At 44.7% G+C, this 23945-nt stretch overlaps 1 protein-coding gene across 26 annotated transcripts in view; it reads right to left on the minus strand.

Annotated features, from left to right (window-relative positions):
* The window catches only part of TBCK (TBC1 domain containing kinase), a 240907-nt gene that overhangs the window by 60405 nt on the left and 156557 nt on the right, over nucleotides 1-23945 (minus strand). For all 26 annotated transcript variants that reach the window (XR_010601746.1, XR_010601753.1, XR_010601752.1 and 23 more), the window contains one exon: nucleotides 23392-23551. Coding sequence is in view for 2 of the 26 variants with exons in the window: in XM_065597661.1 (XP_065453733.1) it covers nucleotides 23392-23551 (160 nt within the window). In the remaining 24 variants the exon portion in view is untranslated. The remainder of the gene's footprint in view (nucleotides 1-23391; nucleotides 23552-23945) is intronic.

The raw sequence follows: 23945 nt of genomic DNA on the forward strand, positions 1-23945 counted from the left end.
AGAGTCTGCTAGCTGGGTGGTCTGAGGAGAGGAGTGATATTGTAGAGCGAGGAGAAGCAAGTATCCAAATAGTTAGGAGAGAGGCAGGACAGGAAAACTAACAGAGAGATGGGGACAAAGTGGCAGAGTAAGAGCTCTTGCAAGTAAAGAGTGACAGGACTTTGAGGAGCAGGCACTGATTCTAATGAAAAATTAAGTAAGAGAGTATGAGCTTGTTCTGGGGGAGAGGCTGAAGGGGTCACAGGAAGCATTTGGGAGAACTGTAGAGACCATTCATCAGGAAACTCAAAGAAATCCATTAACAGGACTTATCAAAGACCACCAGGGACAAACACCTAGGACAATATCATCACGATCATAAACTGAAGCAGCTAGATCAGGGGTCAGCAACCTATGGCACAGTGCCAAAGGCGGCACTCGAGATGATTCTGAGTGGCACTCACATTGCCTGAGTCCTGGCCACCGGTCCCAGGTGCTCTGCTGCCAACCTGGGGTCCTGGCCCCCGGCCTGGGGCTCTGCAGCCATCCCCAGCTGTGGCCCACTGCAGCTCAGCACCCCCACCTTAAAAATTGTTCCAGCAGCACTGTACTGGGATATTTTTAAGTCCTGATTTGCTACCTACATCACTATCACGTCATGTGGAACAGCACATTTGCGTTTGATGTTGTGCATGCCGTCTGTTGAGATTTTTTTCCCCACTGTAAGTTGAGTGGTACATTTGACAAAATGTCAGCTCCTAAGAAAGCAAAGTTAGATGTCTGTTCATTTCACTTCACAGCAACATTTGGTGGCTAAGTCGTGGCAAGGTTTTGGTGCACTTTGTAAACTGTTTTGATGCAATCAAGGCCTTTTTATCGGAAAAAGGACAAAACTACCCCAAACTGGATGATGACAAACAGCTGTGTAAGCTCATGTTTCTAACTGACATCACCGCTCACCTAAACAAACTCAACCTCTGACTCCAGGGTACAGGGCAAATGGTTCTGGATCTTTATGAAATCTGGATGGCATTTGTTGTAAAACTAGCAGTTTTTTCTTGGGATATTCGAACTTCAACTTTCTGCTACTTCTAACACATAAAAGAGCTAGCAACACGTTGCACTGTCAGTGTCGATGAGATTGGAACGTACATGCAAGAACTGGAATCAGAATTTTCTGACAGATTTCAAGATTTCTAGCGATTTGGCCCAATACTTACTTTTCTAATTAAACCTGAAAAGTTCAATGAAAGTGACTTAGATTTGTCTGTATTTAAGTGGATGGGTGTTGAAGATTTCGAAATGTAGCTTATTCCATTAAAAAGCTCAGAATTGTGGGCATCAAACATTGGAGATTTGCGGAGTGCACTTAAAGCTACCGAGAGAGATCATGGGCCCTCTACTGTGATCTGCTGGACGTCCCTGCCAGTGAAATTTAACTGTTTGAAGAAAATTCCATTTGCAATGCTTTCAGCATTTGGATCCACATACCTGTATGAACAGGTATTTTCACACATGAAATCTGTCCTCTATCCCTCTCGGAGCCGGTTAACAACTGATCTCTCAGAAGCCTGTGTGCAGCTTACACTATCCAAATATGTGCCAGACATTGGAAAACTCAGCAAGGAAAAGCAAGGGCAAGGATCACACTAAACTGATAAGATCTGCATTTTAATTAAATTTTAAATTAAGCTTCTTAAACATTTTAAAAACCTTCTTTACTTTACATACAACAATAGTTTAGTTATATATTATAGACAGAGACCTTCTAAAAACATTAAAGTGTATTCCTACACGCGAAACTTTAAATTCGAGTGAATAAATGAAGACTTGGCACACCACTTCTGAAAGGTTGCCGACCCCTGAGCTAGATCCCGTCAACCACCTCACTGTCATGTGTATAATGTCAGCTGATAGTAGGTCTGGCCAGAAAAAGGACACCCTGGTCAAAGCCTAAACCATAGCTCAGTCAGACAGGAGTAATACATGTATTAGACTCCTACCTGCATGTAATCAAGCTCCTCATAAGTCAACCAACGGAGGACAGTTGTTCCCAGTGTAGAAAGGTGATAGAGAGGCTTTGTATTCCGTCTGCCAGAGCAAGGTACAGAATCTTTCAGGTTGGGGGCTTAGACAGTGACATTCCCACACCCTAACTGCTCTCTGTGGTCCCTTGTCCCCATTATTTCATGTTTTGCCTGTGGAGGTTATTGCAACTCTAGGACAGTAGTAACTCTTCCAGTACTGCCACAGGGGAGAGCAGGGACCATAATCCTTAACTAGTATTTAAAGTAAAACACACACATACACACACAGAATTTTGAATGACCGTGCATGTGTTTTTCAACTCCTGATAAGCATAAAGGGAAGTGCTTGCTCTGCCAGACTATACCATTATAGAGTGGTCAACCAGGAGCTTGCTTTAGGTGCTGTACAACCTATCTCATTTAATCTCCAGCAGTCAGAGAGAACCCATCCTCTTCTTCTGGGAGACTGGAGATGTACTGTCTTCCCTTGATGTCATCCCCAGCACCCTCAACGTTGTGGGTGACAACTGGAGGAGAGGGGCACAGACATTACTATGAGGAAGCTACCTGGCTGCCATACAAGCTCCCTCTCTAATTCCTAATCCCAGCACACCAAGAGAACTCTGCAGCCCTGGGGAACATTTGTGCTGCACAGCATCAGATGGCTTCATGCTGCAGAGCTGGAGTGTGCCACGGTTTGATCCTAATTTAACAACAACCTGATCTGATTACTGAGGGGGGAGAGAGGACACTGCCAATTTCATGTTCTGTTATTTGTATGTTGTGTCCTGAAAGGGGAAACAGCTGTAGGATTCAGCATTCGATTATATTTAGAAGTGTTTTGTTGGCTTTTTCTAAAACTTCCTTCAGTCTCCCTAATTAAAATATTAACTTTTTATATTTCTCTTCTTGTATGCATTGGTACCTGCTTCTTGAGGACAGGCAAGTCAGCCAGAGAGAAAAGAAAAGGAGCTTGTGCATCCCACACCACATTCATTATAAGACTGGAGATTGAATTGTACAGAAAAATGTTCTAATGCCACCTGGAATCTTATCCTGCCAAGGTACACTGTATGCAGCTTGCATTATCAAAAAAGGTGAAAGGGTTATTTCTGGCATGTGTACTGCTTGAGGGAAAGGGGAGGAAGGTTATTTCAAATATTTACATCAACTTCAAGCCTTTTTCACAACCTAACAGTTATGTACAAATATCACGTAGTAAAACTTTAAATACATGAGAAAATAAACAACACAAAGAGAAAATTAATGTTGGTCAAACACTGAATAAGAATTAACAGTCTAAAAAGAGTAAAATTCCTGACATACAAATACTATGAAGTAGTGTGACCTTCTGAGCCACCGATAGATTCTTCTATGGTGTCAGCAGCAGAAACTCTAATTTCAGAATACTAAAAATTAGTCTCCCCCATGTCCTCAGACCATTGTGTTATTCTACCACATTAATCATTGTGTATGGGCTCATATTTTCTTTTTCAAATACTTGGACAAACTATCAAACTAGGGGCCTAAAGTTAGGCACCTAAACAGTTTATTTTGCAACTAAATAAAAGTGACCTGATTTACAGAGTACAGTGAGCACAGAAGCCAAAAATTGGGGATGCTTAGTTTGGAATAACGTGTAAAACTTATTTTAAAAGGCTTCTTGGAATATTAATAAATTGTGCAAGCATTATTCAAATCTCCATTCCAATGATCCTTGTAACACGTACAATTCTTGTGTCCCCGCCCCCCTTCTTATAAATCTCAATCTTCACAAACAGATCATGGTTTCCTCAAATGTATCAATTACTCAGATTTACATTTTTTATATATTATGGACAGATAAAACAGTTATTTGCAAGAATTCACTAGTTAATATTCAAAATTAGAGTTGTGTTTATTTGTCATTGTCAGAGAAAAACAGAGTTCTCATTCTTTTGGTTGGGTGCAGCAAAGTCAGATACTTTATTATCTCAATTCTCGCTTCTACAAGTCTCGCATTATTAGGGTTACAGCTATCCTGACTCTTGCTCACAGAAGAGACTGTTTGCATTGAAATCCCCTTCCAATCCCTGTCAGGCTTTGCTCTACTTCCACATCATTGAACAACAAAAGTTGAATGGCATTGTTTTCATTCCTCGATTGGAGAAGTGTAACTTCACGAAGAGGGCTTTAAGTATCTCAAAGAGAGGCAGCAGATAAATAGGATTAGGGAATACTAAGAAATACCAGAAAAATTGAATCTCTCTCTCTTTTCTGGGTCACATAGGCTTTGCTCAAGACATTGTTCCAAAAATGTTAGGGCACTATGAAATTTACTAGTTGCATGCAGAGTTAAATTTAATTTCCTCATGTCACGTTCACAGCAAATATTTGAGTGTGTGGAGGGTGCATGGAGATCTTTGAATGGCTTGTTTAACCACTATCATCCCAGGTTTCTGGGGACGGATTTGGGAACCCTGCCCCTTTTCTGGGTTAAGCACCAATTAATTCCACATAAAATATGCCCTTTTCAATGTGAACTACTGAGCCTGCAAATATTTAATATTTAAGCATTCTTGTGAATAAAACTCCTTTACTCAAATACTCAAAAAGAGGCATAAGCATTGTTGAAGCAAATTCATTTTAACCTAGTGTTGGGTGCCATATTTCAGCAGCTCTACATACAAATATACACAGTAGGTTTGACCCTTCTTTCCATCATTTAAGTACCATCATGTATCAGGAGCCATAATGATCTCCATGGTTTAACTGGGAACCTTAGATGCCCCTATGGATCATTTATCAAACTGTGTTTATACCAGACTACTCAAAGCAGTAAAACCACACAGCTTTCAAGGGTACCAGTTGTATTACACTAGATGCATCATGATTTCAGAATGTATATAGTGAATATTTCTGTGACAGAATGCAGTTTGAGCCATAATGGATTGCAGTCAGTTCCCAACTCTCTGCAGCCTGGCCATCAGGGTAATGATGTTTATATTTCTCGCTTTCACAGAGATTCCTGAGGCAAGGGAAAATTAAAGAGTGCGTGGGGAAGGAAGGAGGAATAGCATACTGTACCAGAATACTAAGTGAAAGAATGCTGTGACCAATAACCAGTACAAGGAAGCAAAGCCATACAAAGAATCAGAAGGCAATGAGATACTCACATTAGAGATCTCTCTCATCCAAACTTTGTACTACCTGTAGATTGTTACAAGATTCCTCAAATGTTCATTTCTTTCTATTGCTTTGTAAACATACATTACAAAAACTTCAGCTGGGGGACTGCAGGCTGTTTTACTGTAAAACAGAACCAGTAGGTTGCCCTTGATTCTAGTAAAGGAGAGTAGACATGAACTAAGCAAAGAAATTAGGCAGACACTGAATCCCACTGATTCAGAGAAGGTATTTTTAGTTCAACTACTTCTAATACTAAGGGCTTGTCTACCTGGATACTTAGTGATTTCAAGACAGAGTGCACACCAGCTTACCACGCACGAACTGGCCATGTGAATCCTGCTCCGCACATTAAGTTCTGCAGTTTGCTTTGACCTATTGCTGTCAAGATACTCCAGATAAATGCCATTGCACTCTGAGATTCAGGTGATGGACACATTAAAAGAAAACAATTAGCTAGGCACTGTTACTTGATAACTATTAAAACAGCACCATATACTGAAAAGGAAGAAAGGGAAGGAGTTAAGGTACAACTTTAGCTGTAAACACACAGTATGTTAAAAATGCACTTATTGTTCTAACAAGATCAAGGAAGAATTATTTGCATACTGAAGAAGGTACACTTTCCATTCCATAACTTTAGCTACAAAGTGATAAGTGAAAGGTGTTACACACAAGAATTTTAAAGTATCCCATTCATCTACATAGATGGACAGCTATTATCTGGAATCAGATGAGGTTATATGAGCACCAACGTACATGAAAGAGAATGGCGCTGCCCTAAGCATTGAATCTTCAATTTAGGAATGTGAAAATGCAATAGCAAACACAAACATTCCTGAGAACAGCTGAAAGTGAAAAGTAACCTAATTCCTGAGACTGTTCTTATAACACAGCTAATTTGTACCAACCAAAGCACTTCTGTGAAATCTAACTCCCCACATCAATATGGCTGAGTGGGCTATGAAACAATAATGGGGGAAAATACCATTTTAGGATTCAACAGAAAATTATCAATTGATGATAAAGTGGGTGGGTGTTATTTATTTATTTATTTATTTTAAAAGGCCCTTAGTCATCCAGGATTTCCAAGAAGTTTAGTTCAGCCCAAAAGTCAGACGTATATTGGTATAATTTTAACTTCAGCTATTTTCTTTTTTTGTCTAAGAATTGCTTTATTTGTTTAAAAATTGCTCAGAGACAGCCCATCCAGGGCTTAAAGGTCCTGCCCAGAGATCATGTAGTAACTCAAATCTCCTTTTTCTGTATCATATGGATAGTGGAAGGCAAGGCCCAAATGGAGCTTCCCAGTTCCAAAACAACCTGCAAGGTTGACATCTCTGAAGGAACCCTTAGAGCATGGCATCTCCAGATCAAACTACTGGCTCAGCCCCATCCATCTTTCATGCCTTCAAATAGGGCTCGGGGGAGGTGAAGCACCAAGCTCTCCCCTCATGTCAGTGTTTCCCCCAGAATTCATGGGAATTTCTGGGAAGGTAAAGGTCAGGGCTCCACAACTCCCCATTAGTGCCTCCTAGAACCAGAAACATCTAAGTGTAATAAAACAGACAGACAGATCAAACTCCTCCTTAAATAACCCAAACTTTCTAATAACTGTCAGAGGAATTAACCTCATCAAAGATAACAAAATAATACACATTTGGGGTTTCTGGGATGGGCTGCTTTTGATTTATGAGCTGGCAAAGGAACAGCATGAAACTTCTCCTGAATCTGTTTCTTTTTTAACTTTATTTTTTTAACCTACTTACTAGGGGCAATGTAAGGCCTAACTAAATAATGTCTGTGTAGTACTGCAAACTGTAAGTACAAAGTAATTAAGGACAGTTGTAGGGGTTAGATAACAACTCAGGATGACCTCCTGGCTTATCACTCTCCTGTGATCCTGTGGCGTTTGGAAGGGTAGACTAGTGATGACAGCAGCTCTCTTTTTCTCAACTTCATAAAATGTCCACTGGGAATCATATGGACTTTTATCATGTTTGGACTAGGACCATGCACATTTTATTATGTATTTGCCCCACGGCCAGATTTACAAGGGTATTTAGGTGCTGCAATATGCAGATAGGTGCCGACGGGTATGTCTACACATTGAGCTAGAATTTACACCTCCAACTCGAGGAGACAGCTAAAACCAGAGGTGGTGCAAATGACATGAGGGGCCAGCCATCTTGAGTGTGTACCTAGTCTCTTGAATAGATATGCCCTCAGGGCAGCTAGTCCCTCCCCTATCACTCACGGTGCCCGGCTACATTCTACATTTAGCAAGCTAATAGGATCAGAGCTAGCGCAGATATGTCTCTTCAAGCTGGAACTGACATCTCCAGCTCAAAGTGTAGACATACCCTAAGATGCTTAGGCACTTTTGTAAATCCAGGTAGGTGCTTACTTGCATATTAAGGCACATAAATACACTTGTAAATCTGGCTCTCAGTGTTTAAAAAAAGAATAGGACCTTTGGTTAATATTTTACCCATGTGAAAGTTCAGGGATTTCTGTTTGTTTTTTAATTAAGTTAGTAGGGTGTTCATGTATCAAAATATGGGTTTATAAACAGGAAAGTAGCACCAACCTTTACCCTGCAGAAACTAGCCTCTTTGGCTGGGGTTTTCAAGAGAGCGTAAAGGAGTTAGGCATCAAAATCCCATTGCAATTCAGTGGAAGTTGGGCACTTAACACCCTTAGGTTCCTTTGAAAATCCCCAGCCTCCATATAATCAAAACCATCAAACTTTTCAGTACGGAATTCAATACTTTAAACACACAATGCAACGTCTTTAATGCAGTACTAAGATAATTAGGAATAAGAACATTCATTAACATCAGTAATTATATACTGACTACCTTACCTGCTGACTTGAACATCGATTTAAATGTGATTTAATTATTTAAAAATAATTATTTTAAAATTTAAATGTAACAGCTAGATGCTTATGTTTTAAACTTTGTTGATTTTCGGAAGTGTGGCAAGCAATTATCGAACAGTACTATGCAACACTCAGTCTTCAGTCATATAAAGAATGTAGCCAGCAAAAATGCACTCTGATAATTGTCTCTCAATGCCATAAAATAATCTGCTTTCAGTTGCTACCTATTTCTTCCCCACCTCACTTTTTTTTTTAAAGCAAAAGGAAAGGTTCCCATGTGAAAGCTTCACCATGCAGACTCAGACAATATGTCATTTTCATAAGGTAAAAGACATTTTCTTGGGCCAGGAATAGGTCATGCTAAAGAGAGGTTGAACTTAAATCTTTCTTTGTGCTTTGTAAAGAGGCAAGAAGACCTATACAAAACCCAGATTACTTGTCTTTGCTTTGGAGATAATTCATAGATCTTATCTCATAGCTACTCCTGACTGATGAGAATTATTACAGTATTATGGTACAACAGCTTGCAAGAGGAATTTAAAAAATGATCTACATAATGGATTAATAATAAAGCAATGACTTTACCAGGTCAAAATAATCAATTTAACAATCAAAAGTTCAAACACCATGACTCACCAGCCATAGTGAGATCCTACACTATTCCCATCGTTCTATCCAACAATATTTTCCCACAGTAAGAAAAAGGTAAGGTCTAATTATTATCAGCAACAGATTAAGAACGTTACTATACTAAATCTGCCTTCTTGTTAAAGAGATTGCTTCACTGCTGAGAAATGATCAGCTGGTGATTGAAGATTACAGGGCTAGGCTAGTATAATCTATAGTATTACTATCAGGGCAAAAATGGTCTGAAAACATTTTTTCCAATTAAACATTTAACTAAAAATAAGAAATGCATTAAATAATCTGGGCAAGTCAGGAAAATGGTAAACTTTCTCCAAGAACACCAGCCCAGGTAGTAGTGTATGTCACCATTAAGGCTAAGCCACTAACTCACTCTCTGACATTGGTTAAGTCACTTGATCTCTTCTAACTACAGTCAACCCGGCTGTAACACAGATAAAAGCAGGACTTCGTTAAAAATAAATACCCCCCCCACAGGTAATGCATCAGAATTGATATTTTTGGGTAAATAAATGGTGCACGCCTTCCCACAAAACTAGCCCCTCGCCACATTTCTGTGACTAACACCACTGATCCATCTTTAGCTCACTGACTCTCAAACTTTGATCAATGATTTAAATATGCATTGAAATTCCATCAGCCATAAATTAAGCAAGAGCTGCTGTTGTGCATATCCAAATATCAGCTTAACCATTATACGCTCCACTTCAGTTATCCAGTATCCATGCTGGAATTTAAGAGTCCATTTCCCATGTACAAATGTAGGGAGGGGATGTTTAGGACATTAATTAGCATGAGAGTGTAAGGCATTGTCATTTCAGTCATTTAAAGGTTGTTTGCTCAGTCTCAATTCAGACTGTTTAACTCTCTCCCATCACCCTTTTTTTTTTAGTGGTTTCCTGCTGTTCCCAGATATAGGCCATTATTTGGCCAGTAAGGAAGGCTCAGTATTCACCCAGAAGTTGCAAAACTGACATCAAATTACAGCCATCCTCAAGGCCACAAACATTCCAGGGGGCCAGAACTCAGTGCATTGCATTAAACTACACTCAGCTCCAACCTCAATTTCTCTCCATGCTAATAGCACATTCAGTCAGGCTCTCATACATCAGCCAACCTATTCGTTTAATCTTTAGGGTGAGTTAAATTAAGGGGTTATTGACAAGCAGGATTTAGCATGGCTTAATTCTGGCCTACGGAAGTGTTTAAATGAAGCCAAAACAGAACTAGTTTCTTTACCATTGCTGTGTTCCTGCTTCTCCTGCTGAAAGCAATGTTTTTGTCTATATGGAAAGAAAGCACTTTCTAAAGCCAGTCTAAGTGTTTCATCATGGGGAAGCTAAACCAAGAACAAAGGATGCAAATAGAAAAGGAAGAAATCTATTCAGAGACAGTCAACTTTGGATGCATTGTACTGATATAAAGCAAGATATTAATGCAAAATTAAAATGAGATCTTCCACTTTCTAATTACAGTTATTCAGTCACATTGTTCAGCAGCATTTTTCATATCCATTCCTTCTGTCCTGTATATATTTAATCAATACATCTAAACTACCTGATCATTTTAGACCCTTTTTTGGATTAGGCACTAACAAAAACTGTAGGTGCTCACATCAAAGGATTAAACCATTAGTGGCCAATTCATTTTTTACTTGGACTAGTTTGCCACTTGACACTTAAAAATTAAGAGCTTATTACAACTTTTCATTCAAATTTTGTTTGGTTTTACACTTTTATTTGCTGTTTTTCATATTAGTGATTTGAACATGGAATAATGAGCTAGTTAAACAACAAAATAATAGCTACTATTTTGGACAAGTCCAGTCCCATGCCCCCAATTTCAACGTGGTGAAATACATCTTCAAACATTTGTATAGAATGAAGTTGGTATTACCATGTTTTTATAGAGAGATGCAGAAACACATGCTATGGATTTATGAACCTTCTGAGCAGAGGCAATCTGATACATATACCAGCCATAAAGAGCTAATAGAGATAGTTTTAATGAGTCTCTACAAGTGAGGTTCCAGTACTTGATTGATTTGTGGGGCAAAAATATTGGTCAGTGCAAGTATTTTATGAAAATCCTTTTCTTTGGTCAGTTTCTCTGTTGCTATTAAGAACTCAGTGGGAAGCAGTAAGGTTATCAAGAATCATAAAACAAAACCAATATGAACAAAGTTACATTTTTCAAAATATATTAAATAGATTATTGACAATGTTACAGATACTGTGTTTCCTTAGATTGCAGAGCGCATGTCTTTGGGGATGGGGTAGCACAGGTACCTTTCATGCTGGTTAGTGGGTTTAGTTCTCAGTCTAGTAGGGGTGGGGTAAATTTTTCAAGTCCTGCCTAGGGCAGAGTGGACAATAAATAAAAACTTGAGTTTGAAATCTGATATGGCAGCAAGAAGGCCAAGGTGACGCTGGGTAGTATACAAAGTGGCATCACATCATGCAAAAAGGGAAGTACAGGACCCTTCAGACAGATGACTGATGGAGAGGCCAAATCCTTAAGTCTTTACTCAGTCTTTACTTAAGACAACTCCCATTGGTAGTTTGCTCAGCTTTTTTCTTTGCTCTATTGTTTAATTAGTACCCATGTTGCTTTATGTTTCAAATAAAGTGTTTCCAAAAATGATCCTTCAAGACAACTGCTGAGAACTGATTTACAAATGTGTGGGATGTCTTCAATAATGAGACTCATCATTGATACACCAGGGCATTTTTTCTTCCCTGTCCCCTTTTCCCAGGAAGTCGTTGAATGGTAAAGCTCTTATTAAGATAAATGATGATGTTTAGTGGTTTAAAATGTAATTGTTGAAAGCTGCTGCGTAACCCACCATCAAATACTTAAAACATCCATTAAATCATCTCCACTTGGCATTTAACATTTTATGCATTTTGCACTTGTTCCTCTGGGGAAGGATTTATGTATTCAGCCATTTAGTGAGCTATTGTGATTATTTAAATTGATTTTCACATTGAAATATTTATCATAGACTTACTCAGTTCTAATGCACATAACTGCACATGCCAAGATACTTAACGATCTGAGACTATTCTAGATCTGCTGCATAGTCAGCCCACATATTACCTCTGTTTGGTATCATCCAAGTGAATAGATATTTATCACTGAATTTATTTTGTAAGTGACCAACACGGACATTTCTATTTATATTCCCCCTCCTTTAGGGATATAGTGAAGTGCTTCAAACAAATCCAAAAAACAGATGCATTCTGTTGCTATTAGCCATATGAAGAGTCACTGGTAGTTCACAGCATTCTAATCTTCCCTATCAGGTCTTTAACTCATGTCCTTTTTGAGGGCACAGACTTAGAGATTTTGATGAAACTAAGTTATACTGTTTCCCAGAAAGGAATTTTGAGAGGTAAGATAATTTGTCAAAGACCTTTACTAACAAAAGGAAAGTTTCCAATTTAATTTCCCTTCAGAAGAAAAATGTCAAGAGAAGCACTTCCACTCCTCATTGGCTTGTAAAGTCATTAATGTCCAGCCACAGAAATAAAGAGGCAAGTCTGATGACTGCCTCCCCATGCTTAAAAAAAATGGTTACCTTTGTAACTGATGTTCTTCGAGATGTGTTGCTCATCTGCATGCACGGCTGTCGAAGAATTTTTACCCTAGCACCACCCGGTGGGTCGGCTGTGGAGCCCCCTGAAGTGGCGCTTGATATATACCCAGCCAACCCAGCGCCTCCTCAGTTCCTTCTTGCCAGCTACTCCAACAGAGGGGAAGGTGGGCGGGTTTGGAATGGATATGAGCAACACATCCCGAAAAACAACAGTTACAAAGGTGAGCAACCGTTTTTTCTTCTTCAAGTGCTTGCTCATATCGATTCCAATTAGGTGACTCCCAAGCCTTACCGAGGCAATGGGGTCAGAGTGAAGCACCGTGGATTGTAGGACTGCTCTACCAAATGCCGCATCATCTCTGGCGTGCCAGACGATGGCGTAGTGTGAAGCAAAAGCGTGTACCGAGGACCACGCTGCACTCTGCAGATCTCTTGGATCGGCACCTGGGCCAGAAAAGCCACTGACGAGGCCTGGGTCCTTGTGGAGTGAGCAGGGAGGGGCGGGGTCAGTACACCGGCCAGATCATAGAGAACGCAGATGCAGGACGCGATCCATGAAGAGATCTGCTGAGAGGAGACTGGGCGGCCTTTCATCCAGTACACCACTGCAACGAAGAGCTGGGTCGTCTTCCTGAACGGCTTCGTACGCTCAATGTACTGTAGAAGGCAAGGGCCCTACGGACATCGAGGGAGTGCAGCCGCTATTTCTGGCGACTGGCATGTGATTTTGGATTAAAAAATGGGAGAAAAATGTCCTGGCTGATACGGAAGGCCGATACCACCTTGGTAAGAAAGGCCGGGTGAGGCCGAAGCTGCACCTTATCTTTATGGAAGATCGTGTAAGGTAGTTCAGAGGTAAGGGCTCTGAGCTCGGAGACACGCCATACCGACGTGATAGTGACAAGGAGAAGTAGAGAAGGGAGCAGGTGGCCAGCAGCTCAAAGGGGGGCCCCATAAGTCTGGAGAGGACCAGGTTAAGGTCCCATGTGGGGACTGGCTGTTGAACCTGGCTGTTGAACCTGCCAACCATGGGATTGGTGAAGACAGAGCAGCCATTTGCACCCGGGTGAAAAGCTGAGATGGCCGCAAGGTGAACTCTGACAGAGGATGCCACCAGGCCCTGCTGTTTTAGGTCCAGGAGATACTCCAAAATGAGAGGCACAGACGCCTGGAGAGGGGGCGTGTTGTGCTGAGTGCACCAGCACGAAAACCACTTAGCCGTATATGTGGCCTGAATGGAGGGCTTCCTGCTGCCCATCAGTACTTGCTGTACAGATTCTGAACAGAGAAGTTCTGAAGGGTTTAGCCACACAGCATCCATGCTGTGAGGTGGAGAGATCATAGGTCGGGATGGCAGAGGCGACCGTGATCCTGAGTAATCAGGTCTGGAAGAAGAGGCAATGGGACTAGAGCGTCCACAGAGAGCGCCAATAGCATGGTGTACAAATGCTGTCTGGGCCGTGCTGGAGCCACCAGAATCACTCGCGCCCTGTCCCTGCGCACTTTGAGCAGGACCTTGTGCACAAGGGGGAACGGGGGAAAGGCGTAAAATAGTCGACTCATTCACAGGAGCAGGAAGGCATCTGTGAGAGAGCCCGGGGAGTGGCCTTGGAGGGAGCAGAAAGCCGGGCATTTCCGATTGCTGAGGGAGGCAAACAGGCCGATCTGGGGAAATCCCCACCTTCGGAAGATGGGGTGGATGACATCTGGTCGAAGCGACCACTCATGGGAGTGGAAGGACCGCCACACAATGACCCTGCAGCCACTCCTGGAAGGCTTGACAGGCAAGGCGCACCGCCATCAGCTCCCAGACATTGATATGAAGGGAGAGCACGGACGGGGGCCATAGGCCCTGTGTCTGAGTGTCCCTGAGGTGGGCACCTCCACCATCCCAGGGCTGACGCATCCGTGACCAGGGACAAGGAGGGCTGTGGCCTGCGAAAAGGGACTCTTTCACATACCATCCAGGGATTTACCACCAGCGGAGGGAGGCCAGGATCTGCTCCGGGACAGTGACCATCGAGTTCAGGCTGTCTCAACCTGGGCGATACACTGATGCTAGCCAGGCTTGTAACGGGCGGAGTCGAAGTCTGGCATGCCTGGTCATGTCTGTGCAGAAAGCCATGTGGCTGAGAAGACACGTTGCCGACAAGGTTGGGAAGCTCTGAAGGCTCCGGACAAGGCCCACTATAGCCTGGAAATGAGTGTCCGGGAGGAGGGCTCGTGCCAGCACGGAGTCCAGAACTGCCCCAATGAATTCTATTCTCTGGGTCGGTTCTAGTGTCAACTTTGCCACGTTGAGAAGGAGGCCTAACCGACCAAACGTGTCCGTGACGAAGCAGAGGTGGGACTGCACCTGTTGCGTCCCCGGATAAGCCAGTCGTCGAGGTAAGGGTATACCTGCTCCCGCCGTCGACAAAGGAAGGCCGCCACGACCGCCATACATTTGGTGAACACTCGGGGGATTGTGGAGAAACCGAAGAGAAGGGCCGTGAACTGATAGTTTTCGTGGTTGACCACAAAGCGGAGGAAGCGTCTGTGTGCCAGATGAATCGCTATGTGGAAATACGTGTTCTTCATGTTGAGGGTTGCGTACCAGTCTCCAGGATCCAGGGAAGGTATAATGGTGCCCAAGAAGACCACGCGGAACTTCAACTTTACCATGAACTTGTTGAGTCCACGCAGGTCCAGAATGGGCCAAAGCCCACCCTTTGCCTTGGGGATTAGGAAGTATTGAGAGTAAAACCTACTGCCCCTTAGCTCCCTCAGAACCTCCTCGATCACCCCCATGGCGAGGAGCATCTGAACCTCCTGAATAAGGAGTTGCTCGTGAGAAGGGTCTCTGAAGAGGGACAGGGAGGAAGAAAATTGGAGAAAGTATCCCACTTCCGCCGTGCAGAGGACTCAGCAGTCTGTGATTATGTGAGACCAAGCACAGTGGAAATGGGATAAACAATTCAAGAAAGGTGGGGTAGGATCCTGAACAAAGTCCGGTACACCGTCCTCGGGCATCCTTTCAAAAGGCCTGTTTTGAGCCCGACAAAGACTTGGACGGACCCTGGCCTTGCTCAGACTGGGGGTCGGAGGGCTTCCTCCTGCCATTACGCCCCCGCCTCTTATAGAAATCCTGACTCAGCCGAGGAGGAGGATAGGAGCGTTGTTGCGGCTGCTGGGGTTTGACGGATTTCCGCTGGGTAGCCGGTGTGTGCATGCCCAGGGACTTCATTATTGCCCTTGAGTCCTTAAGGCTTTGTAGCCTTGAATCGGTCTTTTCCGAAAACATGCCCTCTCCATCAAAGGGGAGGTCCTGCAGTGTTTGCTGAAGTTCCGGTAGCAAGTCGGAGGCTTGCAGCCAGGAGATACACCTCATCGCGATCCCTGAGGACAAAGTACGTGCGGCGGAGTCCGCAGCATACAGCGAGGCCTGCAAGGAGGTCCGTGCCACTGTTTTGCCCTCTTCCGCCAAAGCCCCAAACTCTTCTCCGGACTCTGGAGGTACTAACTCCTTAAACTTCAGCATGGAGTTCCAGGAGTTAAAATTGTAACGACTCAGGAGCGCCTGCTGATTAGCGATCCTGAGCTGAAGTCCCCCTGAGGAATAAACTTTGCGCCCAAACAAATCAAGGTGCTTGGCATCCTTTGATTTGGGCGCTGGGGCCTGCTGGCCATGCCGTTCTTTTTTGTTCGTTCACAGAGAACAGGGCTGTGGGTGGTTGAACAGATAATCATACCCCTTCGAGGGGACAAAGTATTTTCTGCTCCACTCCATTAGCAGTCGGGGGGATGGACGCAGGTGCCTGCCAGATTGTCCTGGTGGTGGTTTGGATGGTCCGAATAAGGGGTAGGGCCACCCTTGATGGAGCTTCCGCAGACAGAATATCCACCACAGGGTCCTCCACCTCTATCACCTCCTCCACCTGCAGGTTCATATTCCATGCCACCCTGTGCAGGAGGTCCTGGTGGGCACGGAGGTCTATTGGAGGGGGACCCAAGACTGTAGTGCCTGCCACCGCCTCGTCGCCTTGCAGAGCCGGGGCCGGCTATCCTGTGCCAGCGACCTCAGGGCCCGGACTAGGAATCGGTGTTGGAGAAGATCCTGTAGCAGGGAGAGAAACCGCCACAGTCTCCATGCCCACCAGGGTGGGCTGACTGATGGTAGCCTCTGGCACTTGTGGCTCAGACGGGGCTGATCGAGAAGCCCCAGATGGAGCACCCTGGGCCTGGTGGTATGCCCAGGGCATCCAGAACGGCCAGAATGGACCTTTGAACGGGACCCTGCTCCTGCGCCTGCCAAGGCCCAGCCCCTGACTCTAGACGGCTATGATCCAAATGGCGACGGTTTGAGAAATGTGACCGAAGAACAAGAAGCAGAACGTGAGGGCCACAGTGGAGCCGAGCAGATCTGCGCTGGGTCATGTCGACGAGGTGATGGGGAATGGTGCCGCGATGCTGGGGAGCGGCGCCGGGACCTGGAACGGCACCTGGATCTGGGCCCAGATGATCACCAGCGTCAAGAGCGGCGTCAGGTCCGGGATCTGCTCCTCAACGACGACCGGTGGGCAGAGCAGTACCGGGACTGGCGACGGGAGTCGGAGCGGTGCCGCAAGTACAACCGGCGCCGGGACTGCGAGTGGTGGAGGGAGCAGGAACGATGATGAGAACGGGATCGCTGCCGCAGCTTGACTGATGGTGCCGATGGGTGGATTAGGGCCAGCTTGCCCTGGGACAGTGCCGCACGTACAGGCACCGGTGCCTTGGCATGTAGCTGAGGGGATGTCGATGCCATCATGGCAATAAGATCCCTTGCAGCTGCAAAAGTATCCGGGGTAGACAGCAACTGGACCTCAACCACGCTGCGTGTCGGGGAGTCCAGGGGTACCAGACTCAACGGCTCTCCCCTCGGGGCCGGAGTCAACGGTGCTGAAGCCATGGGCTGTGCCCCTAGATGCCTCCCCTGTGGGATGCATCTCCATGGGCAGTTCCAGGGAGGCTGGTCTCTGTGGAGGTGGGCCATCCTTTTCCGGTGTCGCTTCTGGTCAGGAGAATGGGAGCAGTGCTGGGACGATGATGTCGGTTGCGGTGCTGGGGAGCAGTGCCAGATCTTGGCGCGCCGCAGGAGACTGAGGGCTAAGAGCTGCCTCCACGAGGAGCAGCTTTAAACAAAAGTCCCACTCCTTCTTAGTCTGGGTCGAAACCCTTTGCAGATCCTGCACTTCTCTGCATGATGAGACTCCCCCAGACACTTCAGGCAAGAGTCATGGGGGTCGCCCGTTGGCATGGGCTTAGAGCAGGAACTGCAGGGCTTGAACCCCGGAGCCTTGGCATGAGCCCAAGAGAAGAATTGGGGAGGAGGGGAAAGACCCCCCAACCCCACTAACACTAAGTAAACCAACTATAACTATCAAACAACTATAACTATCAACAATTAACTATTAGGCATATGCTAGGGAGAGTGGAGAACAGCAAAGCAGGACTCCACAGTTCCAATGACCGTCACGGGTGGTAAGAAGGAACTGAGGGGGCGCAGGTCGGCTGTGGTATATATCGAGCACCATGAAGGCGCCACTCCAGGGGGCTCCACAGCTGACCCACCAGGTGTTGCTAGGGTAAAAATTCTCCGACACCTAACTGGAATCCATATGAGCAAGCACTCAAAGAAGAACAGAGACACTTCACCACTGTCAGCGACAGCAGCATATTTAAAGGGATGTGCCTTTTTCTCCTTAGTGCTTGGGGCAGACTGACCCAAGGATGCCCAGAATATTGAAAGCCTGATCAGTAAGTGCCAGTATTCTTCCTAGCTGGGTATAATTTTTCATTTTCTTTAGACTTGAAACCGTTCGCTTTGCGAACAGGGGCTGCTAACAGGGAGTTTCACAAGGGAGTTCTCCAGGTGAAGGAGGAGCAATACAGCATCCTTTTGGGGTAAGTGACTGTCTGTAGTGTGTGTTTGTTTGTGTTTGAGGGTTACTTGCTGTGTGCTGAGCTTGTGTTTGTCAGTCTGTTTGTTTGTTTTGGTTGTTTGAAGGACCGTGTGCTGTGGCTGGCAGTTGGAAGGTTTGAAAGCTAGAAGCCTCTGGTAAGTGGCTGAGCCTTCAGCAGTGGGCGGGGCATTCATACAGGCCAGGGCTTTATAAAGCAGCGCACAAGCGACCAGGGAGTTTTGCGAACAGGGGGTTTCACAAGGGAGTTTCACAAGGGAGTTTCACAAGGGAGCAGGAAGGGGGCAAGGGTCCCTTGCTGGTTCCATCTGTTTTTCTCTTGATTCCCCTTAATACCTATAAAGCAACTACATTCATAACTTTTTGCTTAAACAACCCTTTCAGCTGACAGGGGGCTGCAGACGGGAGTTTGACATAGGGAGGCTTACGATGGTTAGGAAGACCCGCAACACCTGTGCCAGCACTGCTACTGTCTCCTCCACCTGTGCCTGTAGCCAGACAGAGTGCCTAAGCATGGATGCCTCTACCCAGATCCTGGTGTGGTTTTGCAAAGACTGTAACTTGCAATTTCCATTTACTGATATCCAGGCTGGGGGGACCATCCAATGTGAGAGGTGCCTGCTGGTGGAATCTCTCAGGCAGCAGGTGGGAGAGCTACAGGAGGAGGTGGCTAGGTTGAGGAGCATCCGTATCCACGAGCAATTCCTCGACAGTGTCCATGTGGAGACAGCTGAGGTAGCTGTCCCAGTACACAGGACTGCTGATACACCACTGGTGGAGGAGGAGATGGCTCAGGGTGGACACTGGCAGCTGGTTACTTCTGGCAGCAGGCAGCGCTCCACCCTTGCTCCGAACCCTCCTGCCGTGGTTATAGGTAACCGTTATGCTCTTCTTGATACAGGAAAGAAGGAATCACTCCCTACAGTAAAGGAGGAGAAGCCTCGTACCCCTAAGGCTGGAGAGTCTGCTGCCACCACTGCGAATAGGAAACGTAGGGTAGTGGTGGTCGGAGACTCTCTGCTGAGGGGGACGGAGGCGCCCATCTGTCGCCCTGACATTTCATCTCGGGAGGTATGCTGCCTGCCGGGGGCCCGTATCAGAGACGTTACGGAGGCATTGTCGAGGATTATCCAGCCCTCTGACTACTACCCCATGCTACTCATCCATGTGGGCACAAATGATACTGCGCGGTGTGACACTGAGAGGATCAAGAGTGACTACAGGGCTCTGGGAGTACGGGTGAAGGAGTTTGGAGCGCAGGTGGTATTCTCTTCAATTCTTCCTGTCAAAGGTAGGGGCCCGGGCAGAGACAGATGCATCATGGAGGTGAATGCCTGGCTGCGAAGATGGTGTCGCCAGGAGGGCTTTGGCTTCCTAGACCACGGGATGCTATTTGAGGAAGGACTGCTAGGCAGAGATGGCGTTCACCTTTCGAGGAGAGGAAAGACCCTATTCGGCCACAGACTGGCTAACCTAGTGAGGAGGGCTTTAAACTAGGTTTGACGGGGACAGGTGAGCAAAGCCCACAGGTAAGTGGGGAATATGGAGACCGGGGAGATGGGTCGGAAACAAGAGGGAGTGTGGGCTATATTGGCAGAGAGAAAGGAGAGTCAGGACAAAACTGGGAGGAAAGACCAAACCAGTATCTTAGATGCCTATATACAAATGCGAGAAGTATGGGGAATAAGCAGGAAGAACTGGAAGTGCTAATAAATAAATACAACTATGACATTGTTGGCATCACTGAAACTTGGTGGGATAATACACATGATTGGAATGTTGGTGTGGATGGGTACAGCTTGCTCAGGAAGGATAGACAGGGGAAAAAGGGAGGAGGTGTTGCCTTATATATTAAAAATGTACACACTTGGACTGAGGTAGAGATGGACATAGGAGACGAAAGTGTTGAGAGTCTCTGGGTTAGGCTTAAAGGGGCAAAAAACAAGGGAGATGTCATGCTAGGAGTCTACTACAGGCCACCTAACCAGGGGGAAGAGGTGGATGAGGCTTTTTTCAAGCAACTAACAAAATCATCCAAAGCCCAAGATTTGGTGGTGATGGGGGACTTCAACTATCCGGATATATGTTGGGAAAATAACACAGCGGGGCACAGACTATCCAACAAATTCTTGGACTGCATTGGAGACAACTTTTTATTTCAGAAGGTTGAAAAAGCTACTAGGGGGGAAGCTGTTCTAGACTTGATTTTAACAAATAGGGAGGAACTCGTTGAGAATGTGAAAGTAGAAGGCAGCCTGGGTGAAAGTGATCATGAAATCATAGAGTTTGCAATTCTAACGAAGGGTAGAAGGGAGAACAGCAAAATAGAGACAATGGATTTCAGGAAGGCAGATTTTGGGAAGCTCAGAGAGCTGATAGGTAAGGTCCCATGGGAATCAAGACTGAGGGGAAAAACAACTGAGGAGAGTTGGCAGTTTTTCAAAGGGACACTATTAAGGGCCCAAAAGCAAGCTATTCCGCTGGTTAGGAAAGATAAAAAATGTGGCAAAAGACCACCTTGGCTTAACCATGAGATCTTGCACGATCTAAAAAATAAAAAGGAGTCATATAAAAAATGGAAACTAGGACAGATTACAAAGGAGGAATATAGGCAAACAACACAGGAATGCAGGGGCAAGATTAGAAAGGCAAAGGCCCAAAATGAGCTCAAACTAGCTACGGGAATAAAAGGAAACAAGAAGACTTTTTATCAATACATTAGAAGCAAGAGGAAGACCAAAGACAGGGTAGGCCCACTGCTTAGTGAAGAGGGAGAAACAGTAACAGGAAACTTGGAAATGGCAGAGATGGTTAATGACTTCTTTGTTTCGGTCTTCACCGAGAAGTCTGAAGCAATGCCTAACATAGTGAATGCTAATGGGAAGGGGGTAGGTTTAGCGGATAAAATAAAAAAAGAACAAGTTAAAAATCACTTAGAAAAGTTAGATGCCTGCAAGTCACCCGGGCCTGATGAAATGCATCCTAGAATACTCAAGGAGCTAATAGAGGAGGTATCTGAGCCTCTAGCTATTATCTTTGGAAAGTCATGGGAGACGGGAGAGATTCCAGAAGACTGGAAAAGGGCAAATATAGTGCCCATCTATAAAAAGGGAAATAAAAACAAACCAGGTAACTACAGACCAGTTAGTTTAACTTCTGTGCCAGGGAAGATAATGGAGCAAGTAATTAAGGAAATCATCTGCAAACACTTGGAAGGTGGTAAGGTGATAGGGAACAGCCAGCATGGATTTGTGAAGAACAAATCATGTCAAACCAATCTGATAGCTTTCTTTGATAGAATAACGAGCCTTGTGGATAAGGGTGAAGCGGTGGATGTGGTATACCTAGACTTTAGTAAGGCATTTGATACGGTCTCGCATGATATTCTTATCGATAAACTAGGCAAATACAAATTAGATGGGGCTACTATAAGGTGGGTGCATAACTGGCTGGATAACCGTACTCAGAGAGTTGTTATTAATGGTTCCCAATCCTGCTGGAAAGGCGTAACGAGTGGGGTTCCGCAGGGGTCTGTTTTGGGACCGGCTCTGTTCAATATCTTCATCAACGACTTAGATATTGGCATAGAAAGTACGCTTATTAAGTTTGCGGATGATACCAAACTGGGAGGGATTGCAACTACTTTGGAGGACAGGGTCATAATTCAAAATGATCTGGACAAATTGGAGAAATGGTCTGAGTTAAACAGGATGAAGTTTAACAAAGACAAATGCAAAGTGCTCCACTTAGGAAGGAAAAATCAATTTCACACATACAGAATGGGAAAAGACTGTCTAGGAAGGAGTACGGCAGAAAGGGATCTAGGGGTTATAGTGGACCACAAGCTAAATATGAGTCAACAGTGTGATGCTGTTGCAAAAAAAGCAAACATGATTCTGGGATGCATTAACAGGTGTGTTGTGAGCAAGACACGAGAAGTCATTCTTCCGCTCTACTCTGCTCTGGTTAGGCCTCAGCTGGAGTAGTGTGTCCAGTTCTGGGCGCCGCATTTTAAAAAAGATGTGGAGAAATTGGAAAGGGTCCAAAGAAGAGCAACAAGAATGATTAAAGGTCTTGAGAACATGACCTATGAAGGAAGGCTGAAAGAACTGGGTTTGTTTAGTTTGGAGAAGAGAAGACTGAGAGGGGACATGATAGCAGTTTACAGGTATCTAAAAGGGTGTCATGAGGAGGAGGGAGACAACTTGTTCACCTTAGCCTCTAAGGATAGAACCAGAAACAATGGGTTTAAACTGCAGCAAGGGAGGTCTAGGTTGGACGTTAGGAAAAAGTTCCTAACTGTCAGGGTGGTTAAACACTGGAATAAATTGCCTAGGGAGGTTGTGGAATCTCCGTCTCTGGAGATATTTAAGAGTAGGTTAGATAAATGTCTATCAGGGATGGTCTAGACAGTATTTGGTCCTGTCATGCGGGCAGGGGACTGGACTCGATGACCTCTCGAGGTCCCTTCCAGTCCTATAATCTATGATTCTATGATTCTATGATTCTATTCCCCCTTTTCATGGATGTTCCATTTTATAATTCTACAGAGATGGCAAGAAGACCAAGCTATTTCACAAAACTAGCTCTCTCTATTGCAAATTCAGAAACTGGCCATTTTGAAAATGCACTTTTTAAAGCTGTGAGATAATTACCTCTTTTTTAGCAATCCCTTTTCATCAAACACTGACATTTTCCAGACACTGAATGTTTAAAAGAAATACAAATCCTTTTCTCTTTAACTGGAAAGAGGCAAAAAAAACCCACCAAACCACCCTACACAAATCAGGGCTTCCCAATACTTGTGTTTGGCATCAATTTGCCAAGTAACAGACAGGGATATTTATTTTTTGGTGCCTGAAAATTTAACATTCAGGCCCTGGACATTATTTAAGAAAGGACATACTGGGTCAGACCAAAGGTCCATCTAGCTCAGTGTCCTGTCTTCCAACAGTGGCCAATGCCAGGTGCCCCAGAGGGAATGAACAGAACAGGTAATCATCAAGTGATCCATCCCCTGCCGCCCACTCCCAGACTCCGGCAAACAGAGGCTAGGGACACCATCCCTGCCCACCTTGGTTAGTAGCCACTGATGGACTTATCCTCCATAAATGTATTTAGAGTTAGTATATGTTATAGCTACCAACTTACAGAAGCCGTGTTCTTCACCACATGTCCTACAATCACAACAACTCTTCCTTTGAAGCTCTGGAGCGTGGCAGTAGCAGGGCACTGGACGAGCTCTCCTTCCGTGGTGAATGCTGAGCCAAATGGAATGTTGATGCTGCCTGAAATGTGGCCACGATTAAAGCTGACGGGCAACACAGTTAAGGGAAACATGAAAAAAGAAACTGGATACACCCACACCTGCTGAACAGCACGTAGCTCAGTGGGGCTGGGGTCTCTAAGTGCTACCACAATACAAACAAACAAACAAACAAACAAGAGTGAACCCAGATCTCAGATTTGTATTTACGCACCACTCCCATTGAAGTCAATGTGACTTTAAATTTTAGCACAGAATTTGGATGATATAGTTTTAACTCATACCTGTAAAAGATGAACTTTTTTTGGTATTTTTTTCTCTTCATTTCTAATACCAATCATATATGTAAATGAAACAAACTGTCTAATGTATAAGCACCTCCCGCCTCCTCCCCCCTGGCTGATGTGACACAGGCTAATTTGTTCTTACTGGATTAGTA

Source organism: Chrysemys picta, chromosome 5 (genome assembly GCF_011386835.1).
Source record: "Chrysemys picta bellii isolate R12L10 chromosome 5, ASM1138683v2, whole genome shotgun sequence".
Lineage (NCBI taxonomy): Eukaryota > Metazoa > Chordata > Testudines > Emydidae > Chrysemys > Chrysemys picta.